General features: G+C 43.1%; 1 protein-coding gene across 1 annotated transcript in view; it reads right to left on the bottom strand.

Moving 5' to 3' along the window:
* FIBCD1 (fibrinogen C domain containing 1) overlaps positions 1–17,374 on the bottom strand; it is a 229,332-nt gene that overhangs the window by 33,493 nt on the left and 178,465 nt on the right. Inside the window, exon 4 of the mRNA XM_073600470.1 lies at positions 11,964–12,060. Within this exon, the coding sequence (XP_073456571.1) occupies positions 11,964–12,060 (97 nt within the window). The remainder of the gene's footprint in view (positions 1–11,963; positions 12,061–17,374) is intronic.

Here is a 17,374-nt window from a genome sequence, read left to right as displayed (position 1 = left end):
CTTTCTGATGATACTTCCTGTGTGAATTATCGGCCTATCTCTCTGTTAAACCTTGATATTAAATTATTAGCAAAAATAATAGCAAAACGCCTCAATAGCATTATAGGAAAATTAATACATAGAGATCAAGTAGGCTTCATGCCAAATAGACAGGCAGGCGATAATATACGCAGGGCAGTGTTATTGGCACATATGGCTAAAAAACGGAAAATCCCTTTATGTTTTCTGTCTCTCGATATTAAAAGGGCATTTGACACAGTATCCTGGCAATATATGCAATATTCATTACAAAAATGGGGTTTTGGACCCCACTTTTTAACACGGATCAAAGCATTATATAATAAACCCAAAGCCTATATAAAATATGCTGGATACAAATCTGAAGCCTTTAATATCGAAAGAGGTAACCGACAGGGTTGCCCATTATCTCCCTTATTATTTGCCCTTATACTCGAACCCATGGCCCAATACATCAGAACAAACCAAACTATAACTGGCATTGAAGTAGGAGGTATCACACACAAATTATGTATATTTGCAGACGATATATTACTTTTTCTATCATCACCACAGGTCTCTGGTCCTAACTTAATACCAGCTCTTGATGGATTTGCAGCCCTATCCGGCCTTATGATTAATCCCAAGAAATGCCTAGTGCTTAATATTTCACTCACAAACATGGAGTTGATCCCGGCTAGGGCTGCACTCCCATTCACATGGGCAGAAAAATCAATCCCATATCTTGGAATTCATTTAACAGCATCTCATTCTGACTTATTCTCACTTATTCTCAACCAATTATCCTCCTGTATTAAGACAGATCACAAATCTAATAAAACAATGGTCGCAACTTCCTTTATCCTGGATAGGGAAGATTAATGCAATCAAAATGACTATTCTACCCAAATTGCTTTATCTATTCAGAGTCCTCCCTATTCCAATTCCTTCCTATTTTTTGAGAATAGTACAAAAAAGAGCAACTTCGTTTATATGGGGCTCTTCTAAACCACGTATACCTATACACACACTACATCGTCCCAAAAATAAAGGAGGCCTGGGATACCCTAATTTTACTAACTACTACAGAGCAGCACATTTGGCCAGTCTGTCCAAATGCCATGCAAAACAGGAAATCCCATTATGGGTATTTATAGAGGCTTCAGAAAATGACCCTCTATTAATATCAAACTTATTATGGCTTGATCCTAAAGACCGCTTTAAAATTCATAATCCCATAACTAAACACTTCTTATCTCTCTGGGATAAACTAAAAACCAAATATCAGTTACAATCTCCACACAATCCTCTCCTTTCTTTTATCAGAAATCCGGCCTTTTATCCGGCATGGATCTACCCAAATTCTTTTAAAGCTTGGACAACATCAGGCATTCAGACACTAAATGACTTCATAGCATCTAAATCAATCTTTCATTCCCATCGCTTAGAGAAAAATATAATCTACCAAACTCTGAGATATTTAGATATCTCCAAATCAAAAATTTCTATATACCATTCCTAAAGGGGGATACACCATTATCCCAATTATCCATTTTTGAATCAATCTGTACAAAAGATCCATTTGCTAAAGGTACAATTTCATCACTTTATAATCAATTATATGGAGTACCAAATCTTAATAGACCCTCTTACATTCAGAGGTGGGAGGAGGACCTGGGACGAACTTTAGAAGACACGGACTGGTCTAACATATGGCTCACATCTAAGTCATCTTCACCCAACATCTTAGCACTGGAGACAAATTATAAAGTCCTAACTCGCTGGTACCTTGTACCCGCTAGAGTGGCAAAATATTCACCTAATACCTCAGCTCTTTGTTTTCGAGGATGCCCAGAAATAGGCACACATTTACACATATGGTGGACGTGCCCAGTAATCCAAACCTTCTGGAAGGAAGTCTTCGTGATTGCATCTAAAATATTTAAAAAAATAATACAACCAGATCCTTATATAACTTTACTTAATCTAAAACCGGAATGGTTAACACTCTCTCAATTCAAACTTATGATCCAACTAACAACGGCTGCAAAACAAACAGTGGCCAAGGCATGGAAATCTCCTACATTGGTACTAGCAGAAACAATTCACAGAATGAATAATACAATGTCCCATGCTAAGATGGTAGCCATCGATCAAAATCAAATTCCAAAATTTGAAAAACTTTGGCATCCTTGGATAAAACAACAGTTCCTGTCAAACTTCAATGACTCTGTCCTGTTGCCATGGTAGCAGATTAAATGACTTACGGAGACACCCATTCTAAGGCTTTAAAGAGAACTAAAAAGAATAATAAACTAACGAGCGGGACAACCTTGTGGACCATACCTCTGCCTTTCTACCCTTTTTCTTCTTTCTCTTTCCTTTTCTCCACCTTTCGATTAAAGCTCATTATCAGAATTTATTTGACCTATATACACTCTACCTGTAAACAATATGTATAGTAGGTATAAATCATTTAAATACCTACAAAAGTAACTAAGGAAATTATATATATCTTTAATTTAGGTTTACGTGAACTCAATGTTTAATATTTGAAATTTCATGATATTTACCTATATAAACCCTACTGTAAAACAATGAGCTTACTTTATAGATCCTTGGAAACTTACTTTATGTATCTTTATAATATTGTATACTCAATAAACTTCTTTTGACAAGGAAAGTTGGAATTTTTTGCCACAATTTTTGGGACAATTAAGTAAAAAAATTGTTTTCATTTTGTACATACCATCACCAGTGCAGTACAGCATCATCATATAACTGGTATGGTGATGATCAGGGACACTGACTGGTGACAGTATGTTAAAAAAAATTCCAATTCATTCTTTTACACACTATGACCAGAGCAATACAGTGTTACCATAGTACCACTCTGGGGAGTTGATCAGGATTTATTTATATACTATGATTTATTTACATACTATGTGAATTTCACTGCTATAAGTAAACATTTTTACTGAATGACAGTGTGTAGACACTATGTATTGTTGTGTTTAGCTGCGATTGGCCACATGTGATCACTTTGACCAATCACAGCTAGCAACACAATTGTATATGAATGGCATGAAAGAAAGCTATCCATTCTTTACAACTGTCATGTGATCTGCTGTGATTGGTCACATCGATCACATGTTACTGGCAGCGGACCAGTACACTGATCAGTCATCCGCTGTGGCCACAGGTGACAGGTTGCGCAGGAGTGCAGCCAGTTCTCATATGACGTCCTCTCAGAACAATAGGCTTTCCATCTAAAGGTCATTTTACGATGACCCAAACTGGAAGCAATAAAAATGATTTAAAACCTATTTTTTTTTAATTAAAATAATAATAGAGGTTTATGCTTACCTTCTTTGTGCAATGGTATTGCACAGAGTGGCCACTTACTCTTCTTCTGGGGTCTCCTGCCATCGCTTTCCACTCATCCTCTTCTGTTTGTGCCTCCGTAGAAAGCAGATTGCTATGGGGGAAGATGTGCGGGCTCGATCCCGAGCCAAGCTGTGTGCGTCCATAGACACACACAGTGCAGCTCAGCCCCATCCTTTCCTTCCTCACAGGATTTAATTGACAACAGCAGGAGCTATCAATGCAACCTAAGAGCAGGTAGAGGGACGAGAAGACCTGCAGCTGAGCACAACACTTGATTGAAAAAGGAGTCAGGTAAGTGTTGGTGGTAGTGGGGGGGGGGTGGAGGTGAAACTAGTATTGGAAGGGTTTTTTACCTTTATGCAGAGAATGCATTAAGGTAAAGAAAACCTTTTAGCATCTAAAACCACTTTAAATGCTTTGTTGTAGGGTAGATTGATTTGTAGGTTGAACTTTATTGACATAATGAGTGGTAATAACAAAGAGTGGTGTGCCTATAAAGCCTGTGCCACTCATCTAAACTAAGAAGACATGGGGGGGGGGGCCCAAGTTCTATTATTAGGAGCGACCTGCTCCACCTTACATCTTCCTTCAGAGTACCAACTTACACATTCTTTCCTGGAGTCTGGAGACATGCTTGGCCAGTCCATCACCTTTACCCTCAGCTTCTTTAGCAAGGCAGTGGTCGTCTTGGAGGTGTGTTTGGGGTCGTTATGTTGAACTACTGCCCTGTGGCCCAGTCTCTGAAGGGAGGGGATCATGCTCAGCTTCAGTATGTCACAGTACATGTTGGCATTCATGGTTCCCTCAGTGAACTGTAGCTCCCCAGTGCTGGCAGCACTCATGCAGCCCCAGACCATGACACTCCCACCACTATGCTTAACTGTAGGCAAGACACACTTGTCTTTGTACTCCTCACCTGTTTGCCGCCACACACACTTGACACCATCTGAACCAAATAAGTTTATCTTGGTCTCAGACCACAGGACATGGTTCCAGTAATCCATGTCCTTAGTCTGCTTGTCTGAAAACTGTTTGTGGGCTTTCTTGTGCATTGTCTTTAGAAGAGACTTTCTCTCTGGGAAGACAGCCATGTAGACCAATTTGATGCAGTGTGCGGTGAATGGTCTGAGCACCGACAGGCTGACCCCCCACCCCTTCAACCTCTGCAGCAATGCCTGCAGCACTCATACATCTATTTCCCAAAGACAACTTCTGGATATGACGCTGAGCATGTGCACTCAACTTCTTTGGTCGACCATGGCGAGGCCTGTTCTGAGTGGAATCTGTCCTGTTAAATCGCTGTATGGTCTTGGCCACCATACTGCAGCTTAGTTTCAGGGTCTTGGCAATCTTCTTATAGCCTAGGCCATCTTTATGTAGAGAAACAGTTCTTTGCCATGAGGTGCCATGTTGAACTTCCAATGACCAATATGAGAGAGTGAGAGCGATAACACCAAATTTAACACACCTGCTCCCCATTCACACCTTAGACCTTGTAACACTAACAAGTCACATGACACTGGGGAGGGAAAATAGCTAATTGGGCCCAATCTGAACATTTTCACTTAGGAGTGTACTCACTTTTGTTGCCAGCGGTTTAGACATTAATGGCTGTGTGTTGAGTTATTTTGAGGGTACAGCAAATTTACACTGTTATGCAAGCTGTACACTCACTACTTTACATTGTAGCAAAGTGTCATTTCTTCAGTGTTGTCACATGAAAAGATAGAATAAAATATTTACAAAAATGTGAGGGGTGTACTCACTTTTGTGAGATACTGTATATAATAAAAAATACTTGTAAATTGTTAAATAGTGAAAATCGGACGTACGCAAACATTTCTCTTAAAATCTAGAAGTTTTAACGTTTCACTCACAGCTTTCAGAGTTTGTAAAAGACCCCCCAAACCATATAATTTCTGAAAGCACTCGGCCAGTAGAATAAAAAGAAGGTGCTACTGATTTTTAAAGCCCCACAATACTTAGGCAAATGTTTATCAAAACCATATTTTCTCTAAAAATACACTAAAATCATTATTAGTGGATTTATACATTGCAAAATTGCCAAAATTCCTGCTAAATTAATACTAAGTATAAAAGTTAAAACTGTACTGAGTTAATAAATAACAAATATTTTTACATTTTAAATTGCATCTTTTTGTGAAATGGTGAAAACTGAAGGTGCGCAAAACAGTAAGGCCTCATGTACACTGCTGCTGGTAAACAAACATTCAGAGGCAGTTGGATGCTTTTTTCAGCTGCCCCTGAACTCATCCAATGTTATCTTATGTGTACATGTACACAGGTTCGTTTAATGTTGTTTTAGGCAGTTGCGTTTAGAGGCTTTTCTTTGAAGGCAAAAAAATTAGTTCAGACGCCAAAGTTTCCGACGTTTCAGATGCCAAACGTTTCTGAACGCGGTATCAGCGCTTAGCCGCGTTTTAGTTTAGAAGCGTTTTTAAAGGTGCCCTATTTTTTTTACATTACTAAACTTAAAAATGATAGAAAATGATGAAAAACCACAACATTTTTTTTTTTTTAAACTTGTAAATGCTTGGCAATGCTTCAGAGACCATTTATATATCCCTAATGAGCCCTTGATCCAATCCAATACACCACTAGCATTGCTGTTAGCCAAAGTAGAATTGGAATTTGACCTATATGTTGTTAGATTTGAACCAGATGACCCCACTATTGAGCTTGACCCCCAACTTGATCAAACATAGTTGCATGAAATTTAATATCTGGCTTTTTTAATTTCCTCACATATGCTCATTATGGGATCCATAGTAAAAGCACCGAAATTGAGGTAGATACAAGTACACTGCTGCTCTCTCAGCTGCTGCTACTCACTCTGGTCTCACAGAATGGCTGAAATAGTTAAATAATACGTTTTTTTGTGCTTTGGGAGGGTCTCATGATGTTATCATAAATAAACGCTCCAAGACGCGAATGCGGCAAAACGCCGCTAAGCGCAACTAAACGCAGCATGCAAACGCGGCTAAACGGGTGTTTTTAAACGCCGGTTTCAAGCTGTCAAAAACTTCATTCAGAAGAGGTTGCCTCAGCGTCCCGTGTACATTAGGCCTAAAAAAAAACCTCTAAAAAGCTGAATGTTAACGTTTTTCTCTTACAGCTGTCATAATTTGTAAAAGACCCCTCAATATGCTACTGTTTTTTTTTTAGGCCCTGCATTCGTTGCACAATTAAAATCATTATTAGTGGATATATACATACAATTTAAAAAAATTCTGCTAAATTGCTACTAAATCATCGCTCACATGTGGCATACTAAAATGTATGCCCTTGAAGGGCTATGTTTACCTGCACAGGGGTGCACAGGTGTTCCGATTGTGTTTGCGTGGTTGCTACATCCCAAATGACATCAATGGTACCGCCTGCACAGGGGTGCATCCCTGTACAGGTAAACATGGCCTTGCACGGGTGTACATTATGTGTGTCCTGTGTGAACAAGTCCTTAGGTTCCTTTCACACGAGTAGACCGATCGGGTTTGCCAAAAACAGATGAATGGGGATCCGTACCTCATCCGTCTGGCAGATTCAATCAGATGACAGTTTCCATCCGACCACCCCATAGAGAACAGCGGGCTGTGTCTGTGTCAGCCGAGTGGACACAAACCTGTCATCCGCGTGCTCAGCAGGGATCAGCGGAAAGATCCCCTGCTGAGCAGGTGGATCTGCTTGACGGAGTCCACCTCCATGTCAAAGGGGCCTTACTATGGTGTTTTATTTTTTTATTTATTTTTTTTACTTTTTAAATCTTTTTACTCTTTTTTTTTTTTTCTTCCTTTGGTGAGATACCCTGATGTCACTTTTTTGAGACAGAGTAAGGGACTGAAGATAGTCCCTTTCTCTGCAGCACATTACATGAATGAATAAGGAGTCTGTTTAGAGAATCCTTAATTATTCATAAACGGACACATTGTAAACTAAGTTTACAATGCTCAGTTATCAGTGGACACAGGAGCAATCTGTAGCGATCGCTGCCTGTGTCAGTTGTAGTACAGGGAGGGGGTTGGTAAACACATGTTTACCAAGCCCCCCCAGCCCCAACCTCCCCTTCCGCCACAAAGCTTCTCCCTCTCCTTCCGCGCTCCAGCCTCTCGGAACTGAGTGAGTGCCGGGCAGCAGCTGCAGGCGGCAGAGGGGAAGGAGGGAATGCTGTCCAGCAGCGATGGATCAGAGTTGCGGGGGCCATTGTGGTGTGGTGATCAGAGTGGCAGGGCAGACATAGTGTGATGCCCTCTAAGCCCCTGCAGCACCTGAAGTCGGAAGTGGCAGAGGAGGGAATCCGACTTTTCATGGGTAGCCGCAGGGGATTGGGTTTGCGGGGGGTGGGGGAGGGAGGGGGGTTATAGGTGCAAGGGGGGAGGAAAGAGATAGAAAAGAAGAGCGGGGGAACTTTTTTACAGGAATAAGAGCGGCAGGAGGTGGAGAGGCTGAAGACAGGGAAAGGGGGGGGGTCACATTTTTGCTGAATAACTCTCCGCTGATCAAAGCTATAGGATTGTTCAGCAGAGTCTAATGAACAATTCTGCTATAAGTTTATGGTCACTGACCATGAGCTTAGAGCAGAAGGAGGAATGAGGTCCGTACGGTGCTGGCCAGATGGAATCAGTGAAAGGGTTAAAATGTCTTGCCAGCGATTCTGAACGGCGCATGAGTAGTTCCAGAACTAGCCGATTTAGTGAACTGCCAAACTTGGCCTCAACACTTGCAGTAGGACATGTGGCTATAAGCCACGCCCACTACCCCGATCCAAGGCTGAGCCCTGCAGTTCTCGAATCGGCTGGCTCCAGAACTGTACATGTGTAGTTTAGAGTTGCCAAAAAGGGATTTTTGGGCATTTTTCTTCTGTCTACGAATATTTACGGACAGGAGACATTAACGGATGGTTGGCAACACAGGAACTAATGTAGCCAACGCTTTTTGGCTTCAAGGTTTACATATTGTACAGGTTCAAGGGAATAATAATAATAATTGAAAATCACTCGGTGTTCCTCCTCTTTTGGAAAATAAAGTGACACTAAACTATTTTATTTATTCCCAAAAAAAATAATCCATGTGCATCCACTTCGTAATGACCCTATATTTCATGAAATTGTTTCTTACTGGGGTTGATTTACTAAAACTGGAGAGTGTAAAATCTGGTGCAGCTGTTCACGTTAGCCAATCAACTTCTAACTTCAACTTGTGCAATTAAAAAAAAAAAGGAATTTGGAGACAACTGGAATAAACAGAAGGTACTTTTTGAGATAAGAATACATACTGGAACAGAATTCCAGAATACCAGAATCTAGGCTCCATTCACACCATGACGTTTTACGTTTTGCGGGCAGAATCACTGCGATTCGGAAATGCCACAAATCGCAGGACACCTTTGCGATCTCTGTTACTTTGAATGGCACTAAATTGCGTGATTTTGCCGCGATTGTCGCCCGCTGAATAGCGTTAAAATTGCGCAAACAGAATTGTGAGATACCCAAAATAAGTTGTTGTACTTCTTTTAGGGCGTCCAGCAATTCTGTTTGCAGGATTTTTCTGCGATTTGTTGAACGCCAAAATTACAAAGCGATTTTATGCCATTCAAAGTAACGGGGATCTTAAGGGCGTCCCGCAATTTGCAGGGCGATATTCCAAAACGGAACGCCATGGTGTGAATGGAGCCTTAGTGTCACTTCATAGGCCACCAAAACGTAAGGTAGCCTCATAATGTAGGCCAAACACTTGGTATACAATGAGGAGCGAGCAATTGATGATAGATAAAATGATTTAATTCAGTGAAGAGATAAATTTGGTTTCATTTTCCTGGATCTTCCTCATGGACTATTCATTGGTGTATTGACTGAATCCAGATGTAGCACCCTCCCAGCTAGGCTGTTAGGTAAATTTAGTTATTTGCTCCACCATAGTAAGTGACGTGGTTGCATCCAGTTAGGCTGTTAGATAAATTTAGTTTGGCCCCACTGTATTGAGTGGAGTGGTTGTTGATTGTTTGGTTTGCTCAGGATTTGTAGGCTGAGATTTTGATTGCTTCCCCCTGCTTCTGGAAGAAGCTTCCAGAGCATAAGGAGGACGTTTCATATGATCAACTGAATATTTATCATATCCTAGCCGATTCCTGGACTTTTGGGGTTGCTTCCCCTAGCGGAAAGATCACAAAGACACTATTTGGACCTCAGCATTTGGTGTGCTAAGGGGCCAAGGCGGACAGCCTAAAAAAAGGGGATACCTGCTGAAGAACACTGTTTCAGAGTCCAGGTGTGGAGGAGGACCTTGTCTTCTCCGTCTTTTGAGGATCTACCTGTGGAAACTGGGTGGCAGATAGCTCTTAGCACATTGCGTGTAGGGATCTTACCGGATACTAACAGTTGCATAGAGATGTAAGAGAACTGGTTGCACGATTGACCTGTGGGCTACAGCTGTGAAACCTTAGATATACTGTCATCCCCAGCTACCGCCAGAGAAGCCGACATTGAAAAACTACAGGGAAGCTCTTTCATTTGCTATTGCTGCTAGTCGTTTGGAAGTATCCCGTGACCCTAAACACCTTCCCCCGATAGTTTTTTGAGCAATAAATCCTAATAACTCATCCCCTAGACTGATCTTTAATTGTCGGGCACTTGGGTTACTGGTGGCTTTTCTAATATTCAGGGAGAAACTGTCTGTGTCCAGTGGCCCCTTCGGGGGTGAGCACTACATAAGTTTTGGAGCAGGGAAGGGTTGGAACCCTGGTTTTTACTGCTATCACTGGGCATTTTTAACATTGCTGTTTGCCATGGGGACCATTTTCCATGAAGGTAGAAAGTGGGAGGGAAAACAAACAATTAAAGTGGTTGTAAACCCTTACACTCCACTTTTTTGTTACAGGTAAGCCTATAATAAGGCTTACCTGTAGCTTTCCCCGAATATCTCCTAAACCTGCACGGTTTAGGATGATATCCCCTGTATCTGCATGTGTAGACGTCATGGGCACATGTGCACTGAAGCAATGGCACGTACATGCCATTTGCTATAGTGAGTGTGTCTTTACCGGCGGCTCCCGTGCACATGTGCGGTAGTGACATCATCGTGGCTCCGGCCAATCACATCGCCGCGATACCCGGAAGTAACTCCAGGGGGAAATGTCACCGGCCACTGCAGCGGGGGCTTCGATCTCAGGTATGCTATGCATACTAGCTCATTATGCCTTTATCTTGCAGGTTTTTTTTTTTTTTTTTTTTTTCATGTAGGTTTACAACCACTTTAAGGTTGTCACCAGGACAAGAGCAAGGTGGATTTCTTTTGATGGGGGGAAGCCAAGATCAAGAACACAGGGACATGACCTCCAATTAGCAGGAGGGTAGTTCAAAACTAATCTTAGTATTATTTTACAGAAAGAGAAGTTGATGCTTAGAATCAACTTCCAGCAGAGGTGAGTAAGTGGATTCAAACATGCTGTTGGCATTCGTGAGTGCTCCCGCCTGGGCCTTCTCCCACCTGGTTTGTTTTGAACTCTTTTGCCTTTAATGCAAGTTCTACTAATTGCACCTGGACTGTGTCTGTATTATTAGCTTTGCACCATGGTTCACACACACGTGGACGCACATATGCGGCATATGGACTTTATAGCTCACCCTCTTTGCCACCACACATATGCATTATGTGGGGGGCAATAGGTTAAAAAACAAACTTGCAGAATTATTTATCCTGTGAGTCTTATGCCCCGTACACACGGTCGGATTTTCCGATGGAAAATGTCCGATCGGAGCGTGTTGTCGGAAATTCCGACCGTGTGTGGGCTCCATCGGACATTTTCCATCGGATTTTCCGACACACAAAGTTGGAGAGCAGGAGAAAAAAATCCGTTGTCGGAAATTCTGATCGTGTGTACACAAATCCGACGGACAAAGTGCCACGCATGCTCAGAATAAATAAAGAGATCAAAGCTATTGGCCACTGCCCCGTTTATAGTCCCGACGTACGTGTTTTACATCACCGCGTTTAGAACGATCGGATTTTCCGACAACTTTGTGTGACCGTGTGTATGCAAGACAAGTTTGAGCCAACATCCGTCGGGAAAAAATCCTAGGATTTTGTTGTCGGAATGTCCGAACAAAGTCTGACCGTGTGTACAGGGCATTAGAGTCAATCCATTCTGTGTGAATGGTGGCAAAATGTAATGCTATTATGCTATTTTCTCTCCAGATTAAATGTAACTTATGCATACTGAATGCAGTGAATCGGGAAAAATACTGCATTTTTTTCACTAAAGCTGATGATCATAGTAAATAAGCATTGATTTACTTGTGATCATAAGCTCTATCTAGTGGCCATAATGTGCTAGTTTCTTGATTCACTCTATTCTGTATGAATAAGTTACGTACAACCCGGAGAGAAGATGTTAACATTGGTTTTTGTCACCCATTCACACAAAACAAATGTACACATTAAGTAGCTCTGCAATTTTTTTTTTTTTTATCAATACACGCTTTAAAATGATGCCGTGCATTTCAGGTAAAACAAGACTCCGTAGCATTAAATTTAAAAAAATAAATAAATAAAAAATGATCACTTACCCAGCCAATGTTCTCCTGTCAGCTTTCCGAATCCATCTCTGTACTGTTCCCATCCACGGAAAAAATTCACAGAGCCGTCTTCTCTTCTCTGGAACACCTAAAACCAAATTATAGGCAGGTTACATGGCTTTTTAAGGACCCATATTTAAAAGATTACTTTGCTGTAGGGTACATCGGATGTGTTTCTCCTGGGATTAGTCCTGCCCTGGTTTAAGTCCCACTACAACCTATCTACATCTAGATAGTGTTAGAGAAGCTTATTCATTTGAATGGGCTGCCTAAGGATGGATTCAGAGGTTTAGCACATTTTCCATTTAAATAAATAGAATGCATCAAAACACATGACAACACATGCGTTGAGATTAAAGTACATTGATGTGTATTGACATTAAATAAAATGCATTAATAATGTAAAACATGGCATGTTAATATACAGTACACTTCAATAGAAAATCCATTCGAAAACATACTGCATGTCCTTTTTGTTGTATATTCTGGTGTGGTGGCAGTTCACTCATCATTCATTTAAATGGACTGCCTAAAAGCAAAACAATGCATGTTGACACAAAACACTATCAATGCAAAGTGTACAGTATATGGGCCCTTAAAGCGGGGGTCCACCTATTTATCGTTTTTTTTTTTTTTTTGGAGTTCATTCACAAACTTTTCTTCTCATGATTATCTACTCACATGTTCTGTGTAATAAGTCCGCCTGTGTCCGATTTCGTTGTAAAGAATAACTTTTAAAATTAACTAAATTTAATAACTAAAATTAACTAATAACTAAAATTCACTGAAGGCGGTTTCCATCTTCATTGTGGGCATTTGAAGCCCACAAGCATGTATTTCCTGGATGCGGTGAATGCTGTGCTCCCAGCATTCACCGAGATGTTGTGATGACGCTGTTGCACAATGCGTGCTGGGAAGCCTGAGACTAGCTCCCAGGGGACTGTGGGAGGTCTGGGAGAGGCTAGAAACACGCCTACTCCCATGGGAGGAAAACCAGGAAGTGCTAAGAAGATTAGAAAAAAAAAGGTAATTACGGCGATTTAAATTTTTTTACACAGCATGTCAGCATCTAGGCAAGGAAGAGAATGCATAGAGATAATGTTCAAAATTTGGGTGGAACCCCGCTTTAATGCACTTCTTCTCCCATAGTAACTTGTACATGATCTTTTTATTTTTATAAGTTTTATAATCACCAGCTGGTGATCCTGCCAGTCCTCTTCTCTTTCTTTCACTTTCTGACCACACCAAGCACAGAATCAGAGCCACATGTTGCCATACTTCTGCACAGTGTGCCCGTAGTTCCATAACCTGCCTGAACCACCCCTACCCACTTAAGCACTGCTCATCTTGATTGACAGTGGCTCCTAGCAGAGGCCTTACTGTTAAAGTGGTTGTAAAGTAAACCCTTACATATTCCCACTAAAGTGACTAACTAATCTTAGGTGAAACAAATCCTCTTACAAAAGTTGTACCTGTTTATCTGCAGTTGCCTGTCCTGCACAAGCTGTTCAAAGTGCACAGAATAAAGCAGGGATCTGATGTCCCACACTGCACAGCATAAAGCAGGGAGCTGAGTGTAATCTGAGACCTCAGTGCAGGGAATGGACCCCCACCCTCTACACAGTCTCACAGGGAAACATAAACAGCTGAGGCTGCCAATCACCTGCTGTGTGCTGGAGGGGGGTGACACATCTTTCAGGATTGTCTGGTGTTCTCCTAACCTGTCAGAAGTGACTTATGCAGCTAGAGGGCTTTCATTTTAGAAGTTTACAACCAATTTGTGGGAGGGTGCAGCATGGTGCGCTGGCAGTAACTCACACACAGTCCAGTTGCAATAGAAAGAACTTGTATGGTAGTCAAAGTATACTAATTCAGGGGGGCGTGGCTTCGGCATGGCGGCGTGAGGACCCTTGCACTGTGAGCTCCTGGCCGGCGGCACCCGTGCAGCATACCAATGACACGATACCCCACATTACCGGCATCTACCAGCACTACAGACGGCTTGGAAACCGAACCACCGCTAACAGCACACTACCCGCGGCATGGATCGCTATTTATTACAGCTTAAACTGTCCGCCTCTACCCCGGCGTAATCCAAGATGGCGCCGACCAGTCATGTGACGGGGGATCCCCAGAGAGAAACGATGCCGCCATACTTCCTCATCAGTGACCTATCTCCCTGCCTGCCAAGATCGCTGGCAGTATCGCCTGGTGTGAAAGAGGAGCTGCCCAGCTCCATACAGACCTCTCCATACACCTCTCCCTGCCACGCTATCTCTGGCTTCAGCACAGCAAACATCTCACAGCTACAGGACACAGTGAGTACCCCAGCTACATCATCCCAGCAGTTAGAGCCTGTATTCATTGCTGATCCTACCCACAAGCTATGGACACTATTACAGCAGCTCCCAACCAGAGATGATTTTGAATCACTAGCCTCTAGAATGGAGATGGCCATGAGGGGAGAGATACAGTCTGTTAAACAGGAAGTTGCAGTGCTAGATACACGCATTACAGCAGTGGAGCAGGAACAGGGAGCAATGTCCCAGAATATACAGGCTGTGCAGTCTTCACACTCTGAAATTAATGACCAATTTCTCCAGCTACAACTACTAGACGATTTAGAGATTCGCAGTCGCAGACAGAACATACGCCTGAGGGGAATTCCTGAGTCCATCACACAATCTGAGCTCCGCGAGTCAGTGACCTCCATTTTTAACCGTTACTTAGATCGCCCGCGAGACATGGCTATTACCATAGACCACGTCCACAGAACTCTCGGCCCTAACCCACACTTACCAGACAGACCCAGGGATGTCCTCTGCTGCCTGCATTCTTTTAGCCTCAAGGAAGAAATCTTGCGACAGGCATGGCAGGTGGGCATTTTGGAGTTCGATGGCGCGGCCATCCACCTGCTCCCAGATATTTCCAGGAGAACTCTGATGATGAGAAGAGCGCTTAAACCACTTCTAGACGGCATCGGTGAGAAGGGTCTCACATACAAATGGGGCCACCCGTTCCACCTTATTGTCCGTAAGGGTGCGGATGCCTTTGCCCTGTGTCACCCCTCAGAGCTTCCACACCTGTTCACTTTCGCTGGGATGAACCCAGTCGCTGTCCCCAACTGGCTCCTGGTGAATGTGCAGTCGAACCCACAACGTCGGCCCTCGGATGGAAGACAACAAAGGGTCCGGACCTACTGTCGATCACAGAGTTGCCCCTCACAGGCACCCCAAGATCCAGCCTCTTGAATCCGAAGAAATGAGTAATCGGCAGTCCCCTCTTGTCGAGGGTGTGTTCATCCCTCACTGCATCGAAGCACTTTTTCCCCTCCTTGGGAGTTGGGGGGGCTCCTTTTTTTTTTTCTTCGTTGCTTTGATTTTTTCTATTACCAAAGGAGGGCCCAACCATCCCACAGTCGGTTTTACCGGAGCTCACCAGTCCCCCTTAATGCCTTGAGCCACTCTGAGACATACCTGACTTTCCCAAACGAACACTCCTCGGGACTCCCCACACAAACAGTGTACACTGCGTTGCTCCAGAGTCACGGAGAGGGGGTCTTCTGGGAGGGTTTTTTTTTTTTTGTCTCCCCCATTCCCCCCCCCCCCCTTTTTTTTTTTTTTTTCTTTCAGCCTGGAGTACAGCAGCCGGACCCATCGCACGAAGACAGAGGAAGCCCGAGGACTTGTCCAATGCTACGGGGGATGGGGAAAATACTTGATTCAACAGTTAATTTACATGAGCTCATCCCCTACTGTTTTATACTGTTAGATTGCTTTTTGTTTGCTTCTTCCTATGGGCGTGTGGGGGTAGGTGTCGGATTCGTGTTCCCACATCGCCTCCACTCACCCGCTCTGTTAGGTCAGAGGCAGGTATAACCACAGCATTTATGGGGTGCATTTACCTTTTTGACACTTCACTGGTCTCCTTGGCAGCTCCAATGCCCATTAACGTTGGACCGCTTACAAAGGGCCCCATATAGGGAGACACTCTGAATTGCCACAGAGAGTGGGTCGGGTTTCTTTCCAGGTGGGCCTAGGCTGGCAGGGATGGTCCCCTGGTGAGACACGAAAGTGGTAAACCCAATGCGAAACGCAGGGGAGACTAGGAAGTGTCTCTAGAGCTGGAGTACTGTTAATCTTCTTACTCTCTCCATGCGCTACTTGGCGTACTGGGCCCGATTCTATGGCATTAGATAACCTTTAATTGTTAACTTTTCAGTATTAATTTTGCTGATTGTACATGTTTATATGTTCGGTTCTCCAATGTTAGATCTACGACTGTTTTACCTTTCATGTTGGTATTGATATTTCATTAATATGCAAGTGTTGCTGCGGGGGTTCCAATGGCTGGGACTCCGCGCTTGACCGTGCCCTACCTCCTCCCACAGTAGGAACACTCTGCCCTGGTGGCAGTAGCTCTCCTGTACGGAGTTACACCTCTTGATAGACCCATACCTTTTTCGTATCTTTCTTCTTCTTCTCTATACTTTTGATTCTCTCACTTCCCTCAACTCCCCCTTTTTTGTCCACTTCCGCCTTCCCCCCTCTTCTCCTCTTTCCTTTTCTATACCCTCTCACCACCTAGGGAGCAGACACTCTACCATTATGGCTCTCAAATTCCTATCTTGGAACATTAACGGATTGAACGCTCCTGAGAAGCGGACCAGCTGTCTGTCTGAACTCTGGAGACATAGCGCGCACGTAGTCTTTCTCCAAGAGACTCATTTTCGGGCAGACAAGGTCCCGAGGCTTACTAACAAGTACTTTCCGGTGGCCTACCATAGTACTTCTACTTCCTCTAAATCCAAGGGGACAAGTATTCTACTATCCAAATCTCTACACTGGCAGTTCCTGGATGAAATCCAGGATCAAGAGGGCAGGTTCCTGCTTTTGAAGGGCAAAATCAATTCTTACACATTTACTCTTGCAAATTTCTACTTGCCTAACACAAATCAAGCTCAGGTCTTAGGAACTTTCCTAACAAAGTTGGAGTCCTTCTGTGAGGGAACGCTAGTCCTGGGGGGAGACTTTAACTTCACCTTAGATCCATCTAAGGACTCATCTGCCCAATCATCATCCCTACCTCAAGGTGCGAGACGAGCTCTGAAAGACCTGCTGCATGACCATCAATTGGTTGATATATGGAGAATTTTCCATCCCCAAGAACAAGATTTCTCCTTCTATTCTCCGACCCACAGATCCTACTCCAAGATTGATTATTTCCTAATACAACACTCCGCAATTTCCTTAGCCTCCAAAGCAGAGATAGGCCAGATAACACTATCTGACCATGCTCCAGGTTTCCTAGACCTCACTCTCCCATCCTCACACTCAAAGACACCATCTTGGCGTCTGAATGAAACACTTCTCAAGGACCCTGAAACAGTGGCGGAGATCAGC

Source organism: Aquarana catesbeiana, linkage group LG09, assembly GCF_042186555.1.
Source record: "Aquarana catesbeiana isolate 2022-GZ linkage group LG09, ASM4218655v1, whole genome shotgun sequence".
Lineage (NCBI taxonomy): Eukaryota > Metazoa > Chordata > Amphibia > Anura > Ranidae > Aquarana > Aquarana catesbeiana.
Note: the sequence above shows the minus strand (reverse complement) of the source record. Positions and strands in the feature narration are given on the sequence as shown.